The sequence below is a fragment of the Gadus morhua genome, chromosome 7 (assembly GCF_902167405.1).
Source record: "Gadus morhua chromosome 7, gadMor3.0, whole genome shotgun sequence".
Lineage (NCBI taxonomy): Eukaryota > Metazoa > Chordata > Actinopteri > Gadiformes > Gadidae > Gadus > Gadus morhua.
The window spans coordinates 33,761,785-33,780,205 of NC_044054.1; the positions used below are offsets into that span (position 1 = coordinate 33,761,785).

The 18,421-nt window shown below is 52.2% G+C and overlaps 2 protein-coding genes across 2 annotated transcripts; both read right to left on the reverse strand.

Moving 5' to 3' along the window:
- Nucleotides 1-348: 348 nt before the first annotated feature.
- LOC115547888 (ribosomal protein S6 kinase alpha-5) lies at nt 349-2,061 on the reverse strand (the record flags this gene model as incomplete). Its single annotated transcript, XM_030362394.1, is given in 2 exon segments — nt 349-420; nt 763-2,061. Coding segments are annotated over 2 exon segments (160 nt in total), but the record flags the coding sequence as incomplete, so codon positions are not given.
- A 903-nt stretch (nt 2,062-2,964) lies between these two features.
- stip1 (stress-induced phosphoprotein 1) lies at nt 2,965-17,987 on the reverse strand. The gene is made up of 14 exons (XM_030361652.1): nt 17,834-17,987; nt 15,165-15,374; nt 14,739-14,880; nt 13,815-13,956; nt 12,393-12,558; nt 11,429-11,555; nt 9,980-10,082; nt 9,627-9,747; nt 9,098-9,194; nt 8,034-8,158; nt 7,564-7,600; nt 7,372-7,475; nt 6,098-6,270; nt 2,965-3,529 (listed from the first exon to the last, which is right to left on the reverse strand). The coding sequence occupies exons 1-14, from the start codon at nt 17,840-17,842 to the stop codon at nt 3,457-3,459; spliced, it is 1,629 nt and encodes a 542-aa protein (XP_030217512.1). The 5' UTR covers nt 17,843-17,987; the 3' UTR covers nt 2,965-3,456.
- Between the last annotated feature and the right edge of the window lie 434 nt (nt 17,988-18,421).

Here is an 18,421-nt window from a genome sequence, read left to right on the forward strand (position 1 = left end):
CCCTCCCCCAGGCTCCCCCCCCCCCCCCCCCCCCCCCCCCCCCCCCCCCCCCCCCCCCCCCCCCCCCCCCCCCCCCCCCCCCCCCCCCCCCCCCCCCCCCCCCCCCCCCCCCCCCCCCCCCCCCCCCCCCCCCCCCCCCCCCCCCCCCCCCCCCCCCCCCCCCCCCCCCCCCCCCCAGGCTCACCTCCGGTGGTCTGAACCCCCCCCCCCCCCCCCCCCCTCACCTCCGGTGGTCTGAACCCCCCCCCCCCCCCCCCCACCCCCCCCCTCACCTCCGGTGGTCTGAACCCCCCCCTCCCCCCAGGCTCACCTCCGGTGGTCTGAACCCCCCCCCTCCCCCAGGCTCACCTCCGGTGCCCAACACCTTGAGCAGCTCAAAGTTTTCCATCCCGACCTTCTCCGTGTGGCCCGTGAGGTTCGCTAGATTAAGGAACAAATATACAACGTCGATAAAACTATAAACACACACACATATATATACATATAAATATATTTAACAGTCTTATGGCCAAATATGCCGCTTGTTCAACGGCATGCAATAACGTTATTCAGAACCAGACATAGAAAATATTAATTTGCTGAAATTAAATTCCCCAGTCCAGGCTGAGACGTAAAGAATAGGGTTAGGGTCAGGGGCTAGGATTAGGAGTTAGGGTCAGTGTGAGGTGGAGGGTTAGTTTTAGGCCCACGATGTGGGTGAGGTTTAGGGTCAAGTTGAGGGTCAGGGTTAGGGGTAAGGGTGAGGGGCAAGGGTAAACTTACCGTTGGTGATGTGGTGCTTGACCGTCCGGCCGGCCGTCTCCGGCTGCGGGTCCGAGTCATCGCTGCTGTCTGAAGTGTCCCCCGGCATGCCCACTGTGTGTCGATCAGCCGGGATCAATAGCTTATCAATACTTCTGTTTATCTATGGCGTTCAGCAGACTAGGTTAGTCTGAATAACCAGGTCGACAGTGGTCGTGGATTACAGGAGACAACAAAAGCCCATCGTGACGGAGTCTCTGGACGCTTTAGTAGCAGGATGTCACGACCACCTGACCTCCTGTGGCGATGCCACACTCTCCTGCTGTGATGTCTCACTCTCCTGTGGTTCCTCCGGTGATGTCTGACTCCAGGACTCTCAACGCGCCATCACACGACAAGGTCACGAATCCCCACCAACTACTGGGAGGTGTACTGGGAGGGTACTGGGAGGCGTAGTGGGAGAAGTGGGCAGCGCGCTGGGGGACCAGTAGGTTCTCGTTAGAAGAAGAACATCAGCCCGGGTCGACTATCTGAGGCTAACGTTAGCATGTTAGCTGTTAACATTTGTTGTGATTTCCAAGCCGTGAAAGACGAGCAACAAAATGGCAGCATCGGGTCTTATCTAACCAGAGAGCCGTCCTATGAAGCTACATAATACCACCGAGACCAGTAACTTGCTGGGATAATAGAAGAAACCATGTACCCAGCTAGCGCAGCGAGCTACAAGCTAACTCTGTTGCTCTAAAACTTCAAACTTGGCACCGTTCTAGAAAACCTCCGTGATTCTCTTCTCCTCCCCTGGGTCCCTACGGGTTCATAGACGTCTTTCGGTTCTCCAGATCATGTTACATATTGTTCTTCTTTGTAGTTCCTGATCGCGCTGGGAAGGTAACGCAGTCATGATGAAAGAAACTCTTATTTTACGAGTCTGTTGTAGAAACGCGTCCGGTGGCCAGGAGGGGGTGCTGTTTGACCCGCCTGTCAGCCAGCAGGGGGCGCTGTGTGACCCGGCCTACAGCCTCTCAAAGGCACAGGGTGGAGATAACGCGAAGTTCAATATCAGACTGGAAGTGAGCTGTGAGGGGCTGCCGCCTGCTGGACCTTTGGATGAGCTGCAGGTGACTTACAGCAATAGGATTTATTTTATACATTAATTATTTTTATGTTAAATGTAAGGTTATATTAAACGGACAGCTGTACACAACAGATGATTGTAATCCAAAGGCCAATAATTAGACTTAAATAGCCGTAACCCATTTTGAACCACAATTTAAATTAAGAATCCTAATTCCAATGATACTGATAGATGCCTTAACTCAGACATCGAACAGGAGTCTGCGGCTATAGGGGCCCCTATAGCCGCAGGGGGGCCCCTATAGCCGCAGGGGGGCCCTATGGCTGCAGGGGGGCCCCTATAACAGCCGGGGGCCCCTATATCCGCAGGGGGGCCCTATGGCTGCAGGGGGGCCCCTATAACAGCAGGAGGCCCCTATAGCCGCAGGAGGGCCCCTATAGCCACAGGGGGGCCCCTATAGCCACAGGGGGGCCCCTATAGCCGCAGGGGGCCCCTATAACCGCAGGGGGCCCCTATAACCGCAGGGGGCCCCTATAACCGCAGGGGGCCCCTACTGCTATAGGGGCCCCCTGCAGCCGGTGCCGGGGTCGGCCCGCCTCACCCCTTCTCTCAGAACAGTCAGCAGCAGTCATCTCCGTATGGCCGCCGTGAGGGGCATCAAGAACTCAGTGCTGTGGCAAACTGCCTTAACGCGTTTAGTCCCAAACCTCCACCTGCCACATCTGTACATGTCCTCCCAAGGTAATAAAAAGCGACGCATACTTTCCAGAGCAGAGCACAAGCAAACAGGAATGCGGCAGGCTTTAATACGTCCCGTTAGACCTCTATAAATGCTAAAACAATCCCCCAGGCAATCTGGCAACAAGCATCTCCCTAATAAATGATACAGAAAAATGACATCCATTTAACGAGCGTTTTACAGCACTGGTTAGGTCCCATCCCGGCTGAGAGCAGAACCAACCAACCAGTGCCGGGCGGTTAACAGCCTTGTTGGGAGCCGGCGCGCCTGTGCATCAGGGAGGGATGCCATTAGTCCGAGCAATTCCACATCGTTATAAAAGGTGAAGGACACTTGGATGACACACGTGTGGTAATTGTTTTGTTGTCGTCGGGTGAAACCACAGTAAAATAATCAAGGTTAGGCCCAGTAAGGTACACAAGAAACATTTATTCCATCAGACAGCCGACCGTTGCCTAATCCTTGTCAAAGGTTCCCTCATGGCCCCACCATGGCCCAGGACTGGAGCCTTCAGGAACACCCACATGCTTTCTCTCATTAGAGATACGACCAAATGCAATATTGGGAATCAGATTAGAATGACACATGAAGAACACTTGTGCTTTGAATTACTTTTCAAACCGTTTCATGAATAACTACTTGATGAACTTGGACTGTGACATGGTGCGTTTCAAATTATTGTAATTTTCTTCTGGGCGGGGGGCGTTTCTGATAATGACCGGGGGATGGGCAACGCTTTTCCCCAACACATTGCAAACTCTTGTGATCGACAACATATTAAACAAAACAACATTAACCAGGCGGAACAAACCCTGGTCGGTATATTCTGAGACGATCTGGGAGGCAAGAAAAGACAATAAGCGAAGCTGGAGGCGGCTGGTCCCCCTTGGGCCGGCCCTCATCACCGTATGGCTATCAGCCCCACGTCTATCAGCTTCTGGATCTTCTGGGCGATGACCGGGTTCTTTAGGTGGCTGCGGACAGAGAACACACTTAATGCTCCGCTCACCAGAACCCCAGAGGTACTCTGGAACAGAGCGCTGATCAGAACCAGAGGTACTGAGGAACAGAGCGCTGATCAGAACCAGAGGTACTGAGGAACAGAGCGCTGATCAGAACCAGAGGTACTCTGGAACAGAGCGCTGATCAGAACCAGAGGTACTCTGGAACAGAGCGCTGATCAGAACCAGAGGTACTCTGGAACAGAGCGCTCACCAGAACCCCAGAGGTACTCTGGAACAGAGCGCTCACCAGAACCCCAGAGGTACTCTGGAACAGAGCGCTGATCAGAACCAGAGGTACTCTGGAACAGAGCGCTGATCAGAACCAGAGGTACTGAGGAACAGAGCGCTGATCAGAACCAGAGGTACTGAGGAACAGAGCGCTGATCAGAACCAGAGGTACTGAGGAACAGAGCGCTGATCAGAACCAGAGGTACTGAGGAACAGAGCGCTGATCAGAACCAGAGGTACTCTGGAACAGAGCGCTGATCAGAACCAGAGGTACTCTGGAACAGAGCGCTGATCAGAACCAGAGGTACTGAGGAACAGAGCGCTGATCAGAACCAGAGGTACTGAGGAACAGAGCGCTGATCAGAACCAGAGGTACTGAGGAACAGAGCGCTCACCAGAACCCCAGAGGTACTCTGGAACAGAGCGCTGATCAGAACCAGAGGTACTCTGGAACAGAGCGCTGATCAGAACCAGAGGTACTGAGGAACAGAGCGCTGATCAGAACCAGAGGTACTGAGGAACAGAGCGCTGATCAGAACCAGAGGTACTCTGGAACAGAGCGCTGATCAGAACCAGAGGTACAGTAACCAGAGGTACTGAGAAACAGAGCGCTGATCAGAACCAGAGGTACTCTGGAACAGAGCGCTGATCAGAACCAGAGGTACTCTGGAACAGAGCGCTGATCAGAACCAGAGGTACTCTGGAACAGAGCGCTGATCAGAACCAGAGGTACTCTGGAACAGAGCGCTGATCAGAACCAGAGGTACTGAGGAACAGAGCGCTGATCAGAACCAGAGGTACTCTGGAACAGAGCGCTGATCAGAACCAGAGGTACTCTGGAACAGAGCGCTCACCAGAACCCCAGAGGTACTCTGGAACAGAGCGCTGATCAGAACCAGAGGTACTCTGGAACAGAGCGCTGAGCAGAACCAGAGGTACTCTGGAACAGAGCGCTGATCAGAACCAGAGGTACTCTGGAACAGAGCGCTGATCAGAACCACGATGGTTCTCAGAGGGGATAGGTTATCGTCTTGGCGACGGTGCTGATATTATGTTAATGAGTTTGTCTTCACAACAGAAATGAGCCGGCCAAGTTTAGCTTGGGAGCCGACCAAGAGCCAGCGAGGCCGGGAAGGGCCTTCTGTTACCAAGGCCAATCAGCGGCGTTCGCTCCGACCCAGAACATCTAATGTCTGCAGCTAGCAGCTCGACAGAACGCCGCCGCAGCAGCCCGGTGTCAGCCACCGCAGCCTTCATTACTGCGGCTCTACAGCCCCCCCCGCCGCCCCCTCACCTCCGTCCATAAAGGAAGAGGTCTGCACTAGGGATGGGCAAAATGATTCTTTTCCGGGAACTAGTTCTTTCAGTTCAGTTCACTATAACAATTCGTTTATTTGATTCGTTCGTTTTGATTCGTTCGTTACGTCATTTGGTGTCTGCCGCCCCCCCCACGAAACGACCGTGAGCATAATTTAAACCACTTCTAGGCTCTAAACCCCGTGGAAATCGAGAAGATACACTATATAGTATAACTAAACGTCCCACCAATATTTATACCACTTGCTTACTCTATATTTCATTCATGGTTTTACATTTATAATTTTATTTTACTTTACATTTAATTCTTCATTGTTCAGGCATTACAGAACTTTCATGGTCATAAACAAAAAATACGAACTGCAGTTTAATTTCTTTGTTTGTTCTTAAATTGACGTAGAATGGAGCAAAGACTCCTGGGATTGGGAAATGCGTTTATCCAATAAACAGATGGAGGTCAAGTCTATTTTCGAAAAAATGTAGGGGGATATATGAGTGGCCCCACGTCGAATGGTATGACCCAAGATAAGCGCGCATATTCGACGGTACCGCCTTGTCATTGGTTTACCCAGGTGCCATTCCAACACCATTGCTACCTCTCATTGGCTGAATCTTTGAGAACGTTGTAGACTCAATCAATATAAGTCGCGGGGAGACGAAGCCCTGTTCGTTTGTATATTTTATTTACGTGACCATATTTTTGGTTTATGTTTAAAAAAAAGAATCAAAGAACCAGTTCTTCTTGTTTTGGGGAAAGAGTTCTTGTCGTTCACGTTCGGGATTCGTTCGTTGTAACGAATCGGTCGCGACCGACACATCCTAGTCTGCACTCCTGCTCTGGGCTGAGCAACCACTTCAGATCATTATGGGAAACATTTGGATGTTTGCCGTTAAACTGCAGAGGCCATGTTTAAAGTGGGAGTGGGAGGGGGGGCATTTAGACCCAGGCGTGCTCCATGCATACAGAAGAGGGGGGGGGGGGGGGGCTCTTACTCGCTGAGGGCCTGGGGGTCCTTCTGCATCTGCTCCAGGATCATGCGCATGGCGGGGTCGCTCATGATCTGCTGCACCTCGGGGTCGCCCATCGCCCGCTTCTTCACCTCCTCCGGGGTGTCGTTCCTCACCGCCTGGCTCATCAGGCAGCGCTGGATGCCCTCCGTCGCCTCCTACAGGCGGGGGGGCAGGTTAACATGGGGGGGGGTTAACATGGGGGGCAGGTTAACATGGGGGGGGGTTAACATGGGGGGCGGGTTAACATGGGGGGGCAGGTTAACATGGGGGGGGCAGGTTAACATGGGGGGGGCAGGTCAACATGGGGGGGGCAGGATAACATGGGGGGGCAGGTTAACATGGGGGGCAGGTTAACATGGGGTGGGGGGCAGGTTAATGTGGGGGGCAGGTTAACATGGGGGGGGGCAGTTTAACATGGGGGGGAGGGGGGGGGCAGGTTAACATGGGGGAGGCAGTTTAACATGGGGTGGGGGGCAGGTTAACGTGGGGGGGCAGGTTAACATGGAAGGGGCAGTTTAACATGGGGGGCAGGTTAACATGGGGGGGGCAGTTTAACATGGGGGGGGCAGTTTAACATGGGGGGGAGGGGGGGGCAGGTTAACATGGGGGGGCAGTTTAACATGGGGTGGGGGAGGGGGGGGGCAGTTTAACATGGGGGAGGGGGGGCAGTTTAACATGGGGGGAGGGGGGGCAGGTTAACATGGGGGTGGAGGTCAGGTCATGCATCAACACCCCCACCATGGCCGCCGTATGTTAAGTCAATGTCTAGGGCTGCAACTCACCACTATTTTCAGAGTTCATTACGTCTCGACTTATTATAACTAATATATATACATTATATACACACATATACCCCCTGCCCCTGTACCCGTGGAGCCACACAGGGAGTGGACCCCGTCCCCCTGGCAGGGTGCAGGCCGAGCTCCAGCCCGCACCATGAACCACTGACCAGTGGCTCTCGGCTTAGCAGCCGTCCTTACCGAGGGGGGGGTCGAGGACGCTTGTCCTTAACCGCACTGACTAATTAAATGACTGAGAACAAACTATTTAAATAACTAATTCCCCGTTAAATGTGGAGGCCACGCACCCCATGCATAATTCCTGGGGTGTAATTGTTAATTGGTATAAATGATGAACAGGCCGTATAAGAATAAGATGTTTTAACAAGGCTGACGGGGTCGTGGACGACTGAAGGACAACAGCTGCGCTCCCTGGAGCTCCCTGGCTCCTGTGGTACAGCGGAACACCGGCCGTACCTTAGAGGACGAGTCCAGGTCCATAGCCTTCTGGTAGACCTCCATGGCCTTGGTGAAGTCCTTCATGGCCTCCAGCGCCGCTGCCTTGCGTGTGTACCCTTTGACTGCAGACGGGGAGAGGAGCATGGGATCAGTCTCAACACTAGGTTAGATACTCAGTCTGTGTCTGGAGGGTGGGTTAGGAGGACTTACTGAAATTGGGTTCCAGTTTGATGCAATCCTCGCAGTCCTGTGAGAACGGAATAAAATAGAAGTGGTTCAGTTCACATGCATGAATAGCAGTGGGAAAAATAATCGATTCTTTGATGCATCACGATTCTCTCTAGAACGATGCCGTCTCGATGCAGATAAATTAATATGACTCAAGTCATATTTGTGAAAAAAGCTTTCTGTCTAATAAAATATCTGATAAGTTAAGTTATCTGTTGATGTCTTTAATGATTATCACAAAAGTAGGAATTGATTAGCAAACTCTGAGTAGCAAACTCAGATGTATATATATATATTTTTGAAAATCACACATGGAAATGTACATAAAAAAATGTTGCATCGAGATGCATCGATAATCGCTTTAGAATCGAAAAAATGCCAAGAGATTCCCACCCCTACATAGGGGTGTGTGTGTGTGTGCGTGCACGTGCGTAACATGCGTGTGTGGTCACCTTGAGTGCCAGCTGGAACTCCAGCAGCTTGGTGTAGCAGGCGGCTCTGTTGCTGAAGAGCTTAGCATCCCGGGGGTTCCTCTTGATAGCCTCTGAGTAATGCTTCATGGCTAAGGGGTAGTCGCCTGGTGGACACAGACATACACATTGGATATGAGGGGAGATGGTGACATGGTCTCCATGTCTTTGACCGTACATCTCGCCCAGTGGGCTGGGGAGGTCTTTAGGGAACCATGACAACTCAAATGCATCCTCCACCGGGACTAAAACAACACATCCAGCCATCATGGTTCCATGATTACGCTTCACCTGTTAGCATTTAGAACGCGTGTCGATGGTTTCCCCCAAAACAAACCAGTACGGCCCCCAGCTGCCTGGAGCCCACAGGGGGCCCGACAGGCCGGTGGGAGCTCCAGAACCAGCCCAGAACCAGCCCAGAACCAGGCCCAGAACCAGGCCCAGAACCAGGCCCAGAACCAGCCCAGAACCAGGCCCAGAACCAGGCCCAGAACCAGGCCCAGAACCAGCCCAGAAGCAGGCCCAGAACCAGCCCAGAACCAGGCCCAGAACCAGGCCCAGAACCAGCCCAGAAGCAGGCCCAGAACCAGCCCAGAACCAGCCCAGAACCAGCCCAGAACCAGCCCAGAACCAGCCCAGAAGCAGGCCCAGAACCAGCCCAGAACCAGCCCAGAAGCAGGCCCAGAACCAGGCCAGAACCAGGCCAGAACCAGGCCCAGAACCAGCCCAGAACCAGCCCAGAAGCAGGCCCAGAACCAGCCCAGAACCAGGCCCAGAACCAGGCCCAGAACCAGGCCCAGAACCAGCCCAGAAGCAGGCCCAGAAGCAGCCCAGAACCAGGCCAGAACCAGGCCCAGAACCAGCCCAGAACCAGGCCAGAAGCAGGCCCAGAACCAGCCCAGAACCAGGCCAGAACCAGGCCCAGAACCAGCCCAGAAGCAGGCCCAGAAGCAGGCCCAGAAGCAGCCCAGAACCAGGCCAGAACCAGGCCCAGAACCAGCCCAGAACCAGGCCAGAAGCAGGCCCAGAACCAGCCCAGAACCCACCTTTCTGGAATGCCTCGTTGCCGCGGGTCCTCTCCTCCAGGGCCAGGTCAGGGTTGATGTACGCCATCTTCTCCTGGTCCTTCACGATCTTCTCCGCCTGCAGATCAGAGAACATTCAGCGTGCATCAAGGGTCTGTTCCAGAGCGTTGAACCTGAGGACACGAGGGCCGCTCAGAGCTCTGAGTCAAGGGCTACTCAACAGTGGAGCACAAGTAGGAAGAACGTAATGAGGTTTAACACGGTCACATGGCACTTCACCTCCATTGTGACGCAAACATCTCAGCGTTTAACTTCTGAGTTTGCTACATCTAGCTCCGCAGTAAGGACAGAGGACACAAGGACACAGGACACATGTTCTCAGCAGTAAGGACAGAGGACACATGCTCTCAGCAGTAAGGACAGAGGACACAAGGACACATGTTGTCAGCAGTAAGGACACATGTTCTCAGTATTGCTGGCGCGATGAGTCGACTTAGTGGACCATGACGATGAGCGGACGGCTCTACGCGCTGGTTCTGGGAGGAGCTACCTGCTGACACCTCTTCAGGACATCGGGGGTGCGGTGCTCAGTCAGGCTCTTGTTGAAGAACTGGACCGCCTCCTTGTACTTCTCCTCCTTGAAGTACGAGTTCCCGATTCGAGCCAGCACCCTGTGGCGGAGGAGAGGAGGTCATGAGCTCCACTCAGGTGGACAGCTGGGGTCACACAAGGCAGGCATGGGCCAGGACTTCAAATCGCAATATGCAAAAAACTAGTGGGTTTTAACACCTTGGATAGGAAAACAATGCATCTCTCCTTTGAACACCCAAGTCAACAAGTGTAGCTTTGCTCAAAGAAAGAAATCGATCATGGATATATATTTGTGTGGAAACCATAACTGACTTGGCGATCTGTCGGTAGTCCTCTCGGTTCTCTCTGCCCACGTCGATGGCCTTATCACACAGCTCTCTGCACTTGTCCATCTCTCCTTTCTCAAAGTACACCGCTGAGGAGAAGACATTAAACATTAAAGAGGACCTCCATGGACGGCATCACCTCTCCGCACGCCTCCCCAGATAACAAACACACCCCGGAGATACTGGAGACACTGGTTGAGGAGTGAATGTCTTCTCCATTACCCCGTATTTATTTTATTTAGCAAATGCTAATTTCTCAAGCCAAGCAGTGGCCTCTTGATCTAAATTGTGGAGGGAGATTAGACCTCCTTTCAGTCTTTGGAGAGGGCAGGCTTCAATAAGGCTCCATAGTTTGCTCCTCTCCGCAGGCACACAGTGGGCTCGGGCTGCTTCCCAACTGTGAAGGCTGGCCAAGCAGGGACCCTGACCAGTGGATCTGTTTAAGGTGGACCACTGTCTCTAGGGAGGTGGGTGCCAGGGATCTGTTTAAGGTGGACCACTGTCTCTAGGGAGGTGGGTGCCAGGGATCTGTTTAAGGTGGACCACTGTCTCTAGGGAGGTGAGTGCCAGGGATCTGTTTAAGGTGGACCACTGTCTCTAGGGAGGTGGGTGCCAGGGACTGGTTGGGTCGGGTCTGACACCAGATGGTTGTTTGGGATGTCTTTGGATTCCCATTCGGTTGCCCAGGCCGACATGGGATCACAGACAGTGGGTGGAGGGTCCTTCCAAGTTGGACGTCTAGATCGGAGACATGCAGGTGGTGGGTTGTAGCGTCGGCATGGATTGGTAAGTGGGGGGAATCTTTGACATTTCGGAGCATCTTAAAAGTGATTTCAGTTCGTCTGTTGTTGGAGTGGGGGGGGGGGGGGGGGGGGGAGGTTTTTAAATGACCCCGTAGATACTGGGAGTTACTGGGAGACACTGCGGGTTGAGGGGTGAATGTTCTACCCCATTACCCCGTAGATACTGGGAGTTACTGGGAGACACTGCGGGTTGAGGGGTGAATGTTCTACCCCATTACCCGTAGATACTGGGAGTTACTGGGAGACACTGCGGGTTGAGGGGTGAATGTTCTACCCCATTACCCCGTAGATACTGGGAGTTACTGGGAGACACTGCGGGTTGAGGGGTGAATGTTCTACCCCATTACCCCGTAGATACTGGGAGTTACTGGGAGACACTGCGGGTTGAGGGGTGAATGTTCTACCCCATTACTCCGTAGATACTGGGAGTTACTGGGAGACACTGCGGGTTGAGGGGTGAATGTTCGCCCCCATTACCCCGTAGATACTGGGAGACACTGGTTGTTGAGTGGTGATATTGATCTCCTCCCAGGTGAGTCAGTACCTGCTTGGTTGGTGATAATGATCTCCTCCCAGGTGAGTCAGTACCTGCTTGGTAGGTGATAATGATCTCCTCCCAGGTGAGTCAGTACCTGCTTGGTTGGAGATGTAGGTCATGTTGCTGGGGTCGTGGCTGACGGCCTCTTCATAGTGCTGCAGCGCTGCCTCAAAGTCCTTGTTCTTATACGCTGCATTCCCCAGTTCTTTGGCTTTCAAAGCCTGCCACAACAAAAGAGGATTAATCAGAATAATTACCAAAGCAGTTGAAAGGTTAACGCAGTTCTTGGCATTAATTACCAGCCGCAAGTAAGCAAATTATTCATTCTTACACCAGAGAATAATACTCTGTAGAAATACTAAATATGGACTAAAATGGGCAACACATTAACATATTAACTAAATTAATAAATTGCTTGCAATTAAATTGATTTATTGGGCCAATTATTCCCAGCTGTAGAGCAGTCTTTGGTTGTCTTTTCCGCTCAGAGCTTTAATCGTGATGTAGCTGCCAGTCGTTTGTGTTTAGGTTGCAGCTTTGCAACGAGAGCCGCGGGAAACAATCCCGTCCGTCTCCATGAGGGGGCGCCGTCGCACGCGCCATCGTGATGTCACAGAAACCCGTCTACCGGCCTTAACGTCCTGACGCACGTTACCCAGCACCGCCCACACACACACACACACACACACACACACACACACACACACACACACACACACACACACACACACACACACACACACACACACACACACACACACATTACCCAGGCCCGCCTGCACACACACACACATTACCCAGCACCGCACACACACAAACACATACATATTACCCAAGCCCGCCCGCCCGCACACACACACACACACATATTACCCAGGCCCACCCACCCACCCACACACACACCTACCCTCTCCCAGCCCCCCCACTCCCCTAGCCTAACGGCCTGGATCGATCAAAGTGGCCGTTTCAGGTTTTATGGAGAGTTTAAGTGTCGGGTCATTAGCCTCAAGGTGGGATGAGAGGAGACGTTAACGACGCCGTCGTGGAGGTAGACCCACCTTCCTCTTGTTGTCGGGCAGGTTTTCCTCTTTGGGGGCGGGGGCCTTGGTCTCCTTGGGCCTGGGGGGCGGGGCCTGCCGGGGCTCCTCCTCCTCGTCCATCCCAGCCAGGTCGAGCCCCAGCAGGACCGAGAGGGTGGTCATCACCCGGGGGTCCTGCAGCTTCCTGGCAGCGGGGAGCAGAGGGGGACATGCTGAGGCTGTTGGACCTCCCCTGATCTCCACCAGGACCCCCCCTCCAGGACCCCCCCCGCATCAAAACGCTCGCAGCAGCAGAAATTGATTAAGGTCAAGGTGTAACTGTCCGATCAATGGGGCTCGTACGCTGTGCGGTTACGGCGCTACGACAGCTGACATTTTGCGCACTGAAACCCTCGCCGTAGTACGCAGGACAATGCGATGAAGCCAATGCTCTTAATGGTAGCTAATGTGTGTAACCTACAGCTTTATATTGTTTTGCATAGGTGATTATTTTGTGAAGAAGGTGAAAAACGTCCCTTTTTTTTTTTACATGTTCATTCAATTCTGTTGAAAATAACGATACAAAATCACATGTTGCAGTCATACTGACCTATGTTTTAATACAAGTGCTTGCAACATCTCACATGTGGCTTTTGACTTACATAAAAAACATCTAACCCACTCTATAGAAAATATCGAGATATATATCGTATATCGCCATTCAGCCAAAAAATATCGGGATATCATATTTTGCCCATATCGTGCAGCCCTAGTCTGCGGTATGTTACTGGGTTTTCTCGTTTACATTTTCTGCGTCCAATCAGCGAACAGAGGGAGTGGCTGAGAACAATGACGTTAAAGTCAGTTCTCGTTGACGGACATCTTCACTCGCTGTGTTTACAGCCTGCGCGCAGCGTGAATCCCGGCCAAACATTAGCGATTGGTTATGGCAGATCCAGAGTGGCACTGGGCAGATCCAATAGTTTTAAACTTCGACACCCGCCTTCAAGTGAGTTAACGTTAACTGCTACATAGCGACACCTAGCCATGTGCTACATAGCGACACCTAGCCATGTGCTACATAGCGACACCTAGCCATGTGCTACATAGCGACACCTAGCCATGTGCTACATAGCGACACCTAGCCATGTGCTACATAGCGACACCTAGCCATGTGCCACATAGCGACACCTAGCCATGTGCCACATAGCGACACCTAGCCATGTACTACATAGCGACACCCAGCCATGTGCTACATAGCGACACCCAGCCATGTGCTACATAGCGACACCTAGCCATGTGCTACATAGCGACACTTAGCATTATGCTATGTTGAACCATTTTAGCCCAGCACCAAATAACAACACATAGCTTTGTGCATAGCAAATCCTGACCCTAATGCAAGTAGCCCCCTTTAGCCGCGTGCGACGTAGCTCCAGGAGGGCTTCGGGCGGTACGTACGTGCCGAGCTCCGACGGCCGGCTCTTGAGCTGCTCCAGCAGCTCTCTGTAGCTGGGGTCGGCCAGCAGGCCGCAGGTCCGTGGGTCGCTCTCCAGCTTCTCCAGCATGTTGGGCATGGAGAAGGGATTCATCATCTTCTTCTCTGGGGAGGAAGGAGCACGTTAGCATGGGGAAGGTACCTCACACACACAGTCTGGGTTCCATCCCGACGACCGCACTCATTTATTGAGATGAACCCCTAGCTGCTAGTGAGGAACCTAGCAGGACCTCTACTGAGGAACCTAGCAGAACCTCTACTGAGGAACCTAGCAGAACCTCTACTGAGGAGCCTAGCAGAACCTCTACTGAGGAGCCTAGCAGAACCTCTACTGAGGAACCTAGCAGAACCTCTACTGAGGAACCTAGCAGAACCTCTACTGAGGAACCTAGCAGAACCTCTAGTGAGGAACCTAGCAGAACCTCTAGTGAGGAACTAGCGGACCCCTAGTGAGCAACTAGCGGACCCCTAGTGAGCAACCTAGCAGAACCTCTACTGAGGAACCTAGCAGAACCTCTAGTGAGGAACCTAGCAGAACCCCTAGTGAGGAACCTAGCAGAACCCCTAGTGAGGAACCTAGCAGAACCTCTAGTGAGGAACCTAGCGGACCCCTAGTGAGGAACTAGCGGACCCCTAGTGAGGAACCTAGCAGAACCATAGTGAGGAACCTAGTAGAACCCCTAGTGAGGAACCTAGTGGACCCCTAGTGAGGAACCTAGCGGAACCTCTACAGAGGAACCTAGCAGAACCTCTAGTGAGGAACTAGCGGACCCCTAGTGAGGAACTAGCGGACCCCTAGTGAGGAACTAGCGGACCCCTAGTGAGGAACTAGCGGACCCCTAGTGAGGAACTAGCGGACCCCTAGTGAGGAACTAGCGGACCCCTACCTGCTAGCCGCGCCTCGATGTTCTGCAGCCCCTCCTTGAGCTGCGGGTTGCTGGGCTCCTGCCTCATGCCCTCCTGGTACGTGGCCTTGGCCTCCTCCAAGCGGCCCAGGAACTCAAGAGCCGCCGCCTTCCGGGAGTAACCCTGGTAACCAGAGGGGTCGGAGGTCAGTGTGACGGGACTCGTTACCGGGGGCGCTTAAGATAGTAAACATTACAGTATGAAGTACAACTAGACTCAATAACAAACGGTAGCTCTTCTTCTCTTCTTCAAGCGTTGTGTTAAACGACGAGGAACCATTTGAAAAACATTTTAAAAGTCTTTAAAAGTCCGTCTTCTTCCCAAACCTGTGAGGGGAGCTCCGGTTCAGGGCTAAGAGACTCCCCCGGCCATAAGCAGCTGGATAATGGAGGGCATATCGATCTCACCTTGCCCCAGTCGGGCTTGATGGTGATGGTCTGGCAGGCATCTTGGAGCGCGCTCTCGTAGGCGCCCTTCTTGGCGTGGGCGGCCGAGCGGTTGCTGAACAGGACGTGGTTGGAGGGGTCGAGGGCCAGCGCCTCCGTGTAGCAGCGCACCGCCTCATCCACCTTCCCTGCGCTCAGCGCCTTGTTTCCCTCGTCTTTTAATGCCGAAACCTGGCGACAGAACGCAGGAGGGAGCGGATTAATCCACCACCGGCGGGCTGATGAGACTCAACGTGGAGGTGAAGCCGCTCACTCTCGTCGGCCTCCAACACAGATGCTAAAACAGCCACTGGGAGTTCTGGGAAGGAGGGGGAGCCGTGTTCCACGGGGTCACAAACCACAGCTGCCCTGATATTTTACATACATTCTGAAGGGACTAAATGTTGTCACAGCGAGACTATTTATTTCAGAAGCCTTTTTGGTTTAAATTCTCTTTACATCGAAAGAGCAATAGATCAATGCAAAGCTCTTTGAAGGGAGAGGTCTGAGGAGAGAGGGGAGATTCTTCCGGAAGGCGACTTTCAATGTCACCTTACTCTGGCTGGGTCACCAGCTGCCCACCTTGCCTCAAAAGGTGCAGTCCGTATTATTTGGAGGCAGGTAGAGTCACTGACTTGGCAGAAATGGAATGTATTAATTAAATATATATATTTAATTAGTTTTAAATCCTATGAAAATAAGACTTTTGTTTTCGTTGGCTAAGAATGAACCTTTGATATCTCCATAGGGAGCTGCCTCCTCTTCCACAGCCCAGCAGATCTCTACAGCAGCCCAGAGTGGACAACTGTTCTGTGGAGGATACGACCTGGGGGTCTACAGAATAAATAAGCAAATACAAATCTATCAAGGACACCTTTCACTTGACCCTACGCTACTCGATGCCGTCAGGGGACGATTTGATACCTACTGGCAGTGCAGACCAGTGTAGTAGCCACCCCTGAGTGGTTGAAGGAGTGGGGGGGGGGTTCAGTTGGTGGCAATCTGAAACCTTACCACCAGATGCCACTAAATCCTTAAGTGTGAGCACTTTTGTGTATGAAATGCGCCAGACATAACATGACAGTGTTCATATACAGCTCCGTGACTGGAGCGGAGGGGTTGTTGGGTGAGTGGCGTGGCTGGAGTGGGGATACTTCCTAGCCCAGTGCAGAACGCTAAGGTTTTGCTGATAAGCCCATACGTGTGCAATGGAGGATGCACCTGCACCCATATGTGAAGACAAGTAAGACAAGAGCCAAATCCCCAATAGCAGCAGTGTGAACGACACACATTAAACATAGTGCTCCAGACTGCCTTCTCACTCACAACCTAAAGCTTGACTACAAGATATCTGGCAACACAATCGATGCTCCTCTCAGTCAAACGGCCGCGACTCAGCTGTCGCTGACAGACTCAGTGCAGCACCTGGCTGAGGCGCCAGATACAGATGGCCCCTGGCACTATCCCCCTGCTTTACACTCCTTGGTACTGGAGAGATTTAATGGGTTCACTTTATGGTTCGGATTGGGTTTACTACTCAGAGATTTCGTTTTACATTTAGTGCATTTAGCAGATGCTTTTATTCAAAGCAATTTACAATAAGTGCATTTGTCATCAGAAAGTGAACCAATATATCACTGTCGGTACAGTGAGGATGCCGGATTGTTTGAGATTCATGAATAAACAAACAAAACATATCCTGTGAAGCCTGTAGTGAGGTTTTAGTAGAATAAATTGGCTATTTTAATTGATTCTCAAAGTCGAGGGATTGAATTATCTAGTTCCTAAAAACAAGATGCATAATGCTAATCAGATCATATATTTAAACATGCAATTAATGCAATGAATTGAACTTGAGGAAATGCATTAACAAAACTTTGCCAACTTTCTCTATTGACTACAGCAGACCTAAGGTGACACCACGGCCTGTGAAGCGGTAGTCGGTCCAGTCGCATCACCAGAACTCAAAGGTCGAACGAACATTCGAGACTGCATGCGGAAGCTATGGCCCAAACAGGCTGAGGCCGACCCAGGAAGACCCCTCACCCCTCCCGTTGGGGGGGGGGGCAGGGATTAAGAGCCCCTCCAAGTCCTCCTCACACTACATGAGAAGTTAGGAGCTTTAACCGACTGTCCTTGCTGCTAAAGCGAAGAGTACGTGATGCAGATGAGCTGGTTGGGTGCACCTCAATCTGGCTACTAAGTCCTTATGAAATATCTCCTCCAACTTGCATTATTAATAATAATAAACCAATATCACTAATATTCATAGTTCGAGGCTAGCCGGCCCCATGGTAGCCGCTAGCTACGATACTCTCCTAAAACCAGCCCGGAGCTGGACCATCTCATTAGACCATGTAAACCCGCCCGTCCATTGAGTGGTGGTCCGTCCCACCAGGGACCCGGGGCAGAGAAGGGATCGGAGTCCCAGAAGGTTCCAGAGTGACGTTGATGCTTGGTTAATGTTAGCTAGTTAGCTGTATCATGACACAAAGCAGGCTGATAAGGATCTGAATGGCCCGGGCGGTGAGCAATCAGACCCCGCGTATATCGGAGACCCCCCCCCGATCCCCGACTCGACATACCCCGCATGTTTTAAACCTTTTAACGGAGTCTTTAGAGCTAAAAGGCAGGCTAATGCAGATACTCACTTTCTCCATGGTGCAACCATGAGGTTCCTTCCAGAAGCTACTGAGACCGGAGCGCCGCCCCTAACCAGCCCCGAGTTGCCAGGTTCCGCCTGAGACCGGAGCGCCGCCCCTGAACCAGCCCTGGGTTGCCAGGTTCCGCCTGAGACCGGAGCGCCGCTCCTGAACAAGCCGCCCCGGGTGGCCAGGTTCCGCCTGAGACCGGAGCGCCGCCGCTGAACCAGCCCAGGTTGCCAGGTTCTGCTTTCGGACCCGCGTCTTCGGCGGGGGATGGGGACCCTGCGCCGATGAGAAAGTTAGAAAAACGAACTGCCATCCAGTACACGGCATCATATCAGAAATTCAATACATATATTGCTTATTCTGAAACATTATTATTATAATAAATAAACTAGGATATATTAAATATCAACTAGTAATTATCAAAAGATAAAAAACGGAGTTAATTGAATCATTAAAATAAAATATAATTATTAAAGTCCAAATCACCTTTACCTCTGTCTATGACTTTTGATCTATGAGGTTTTGAAAGGGGCCCGCAGTCTTTGATAAATACTACTCACATGGAGTAGTTTCAGGTTTTTTTCCCCC

Excerpts from the sequence above, each read along its gene's own strand:
- stip1 (XM_030361652.1), bottom strand. Across the intron at positions 13,957-14,738 it reads CATCGAGGCGCGGCTAGCAG|AGAAGAAGATGATGAATCCC; the intron begins GTAGGGGTCCGC and ends CTTCCTCCCCAG. Across the intron at positions 11,556-12,392 it reads TGCCCGACAACAAGAGGAAG|GCTTTGAAAGCCAAAGAACT; the intron begins GTGGGTCTACCT and ends TTGTTGTGGCAG.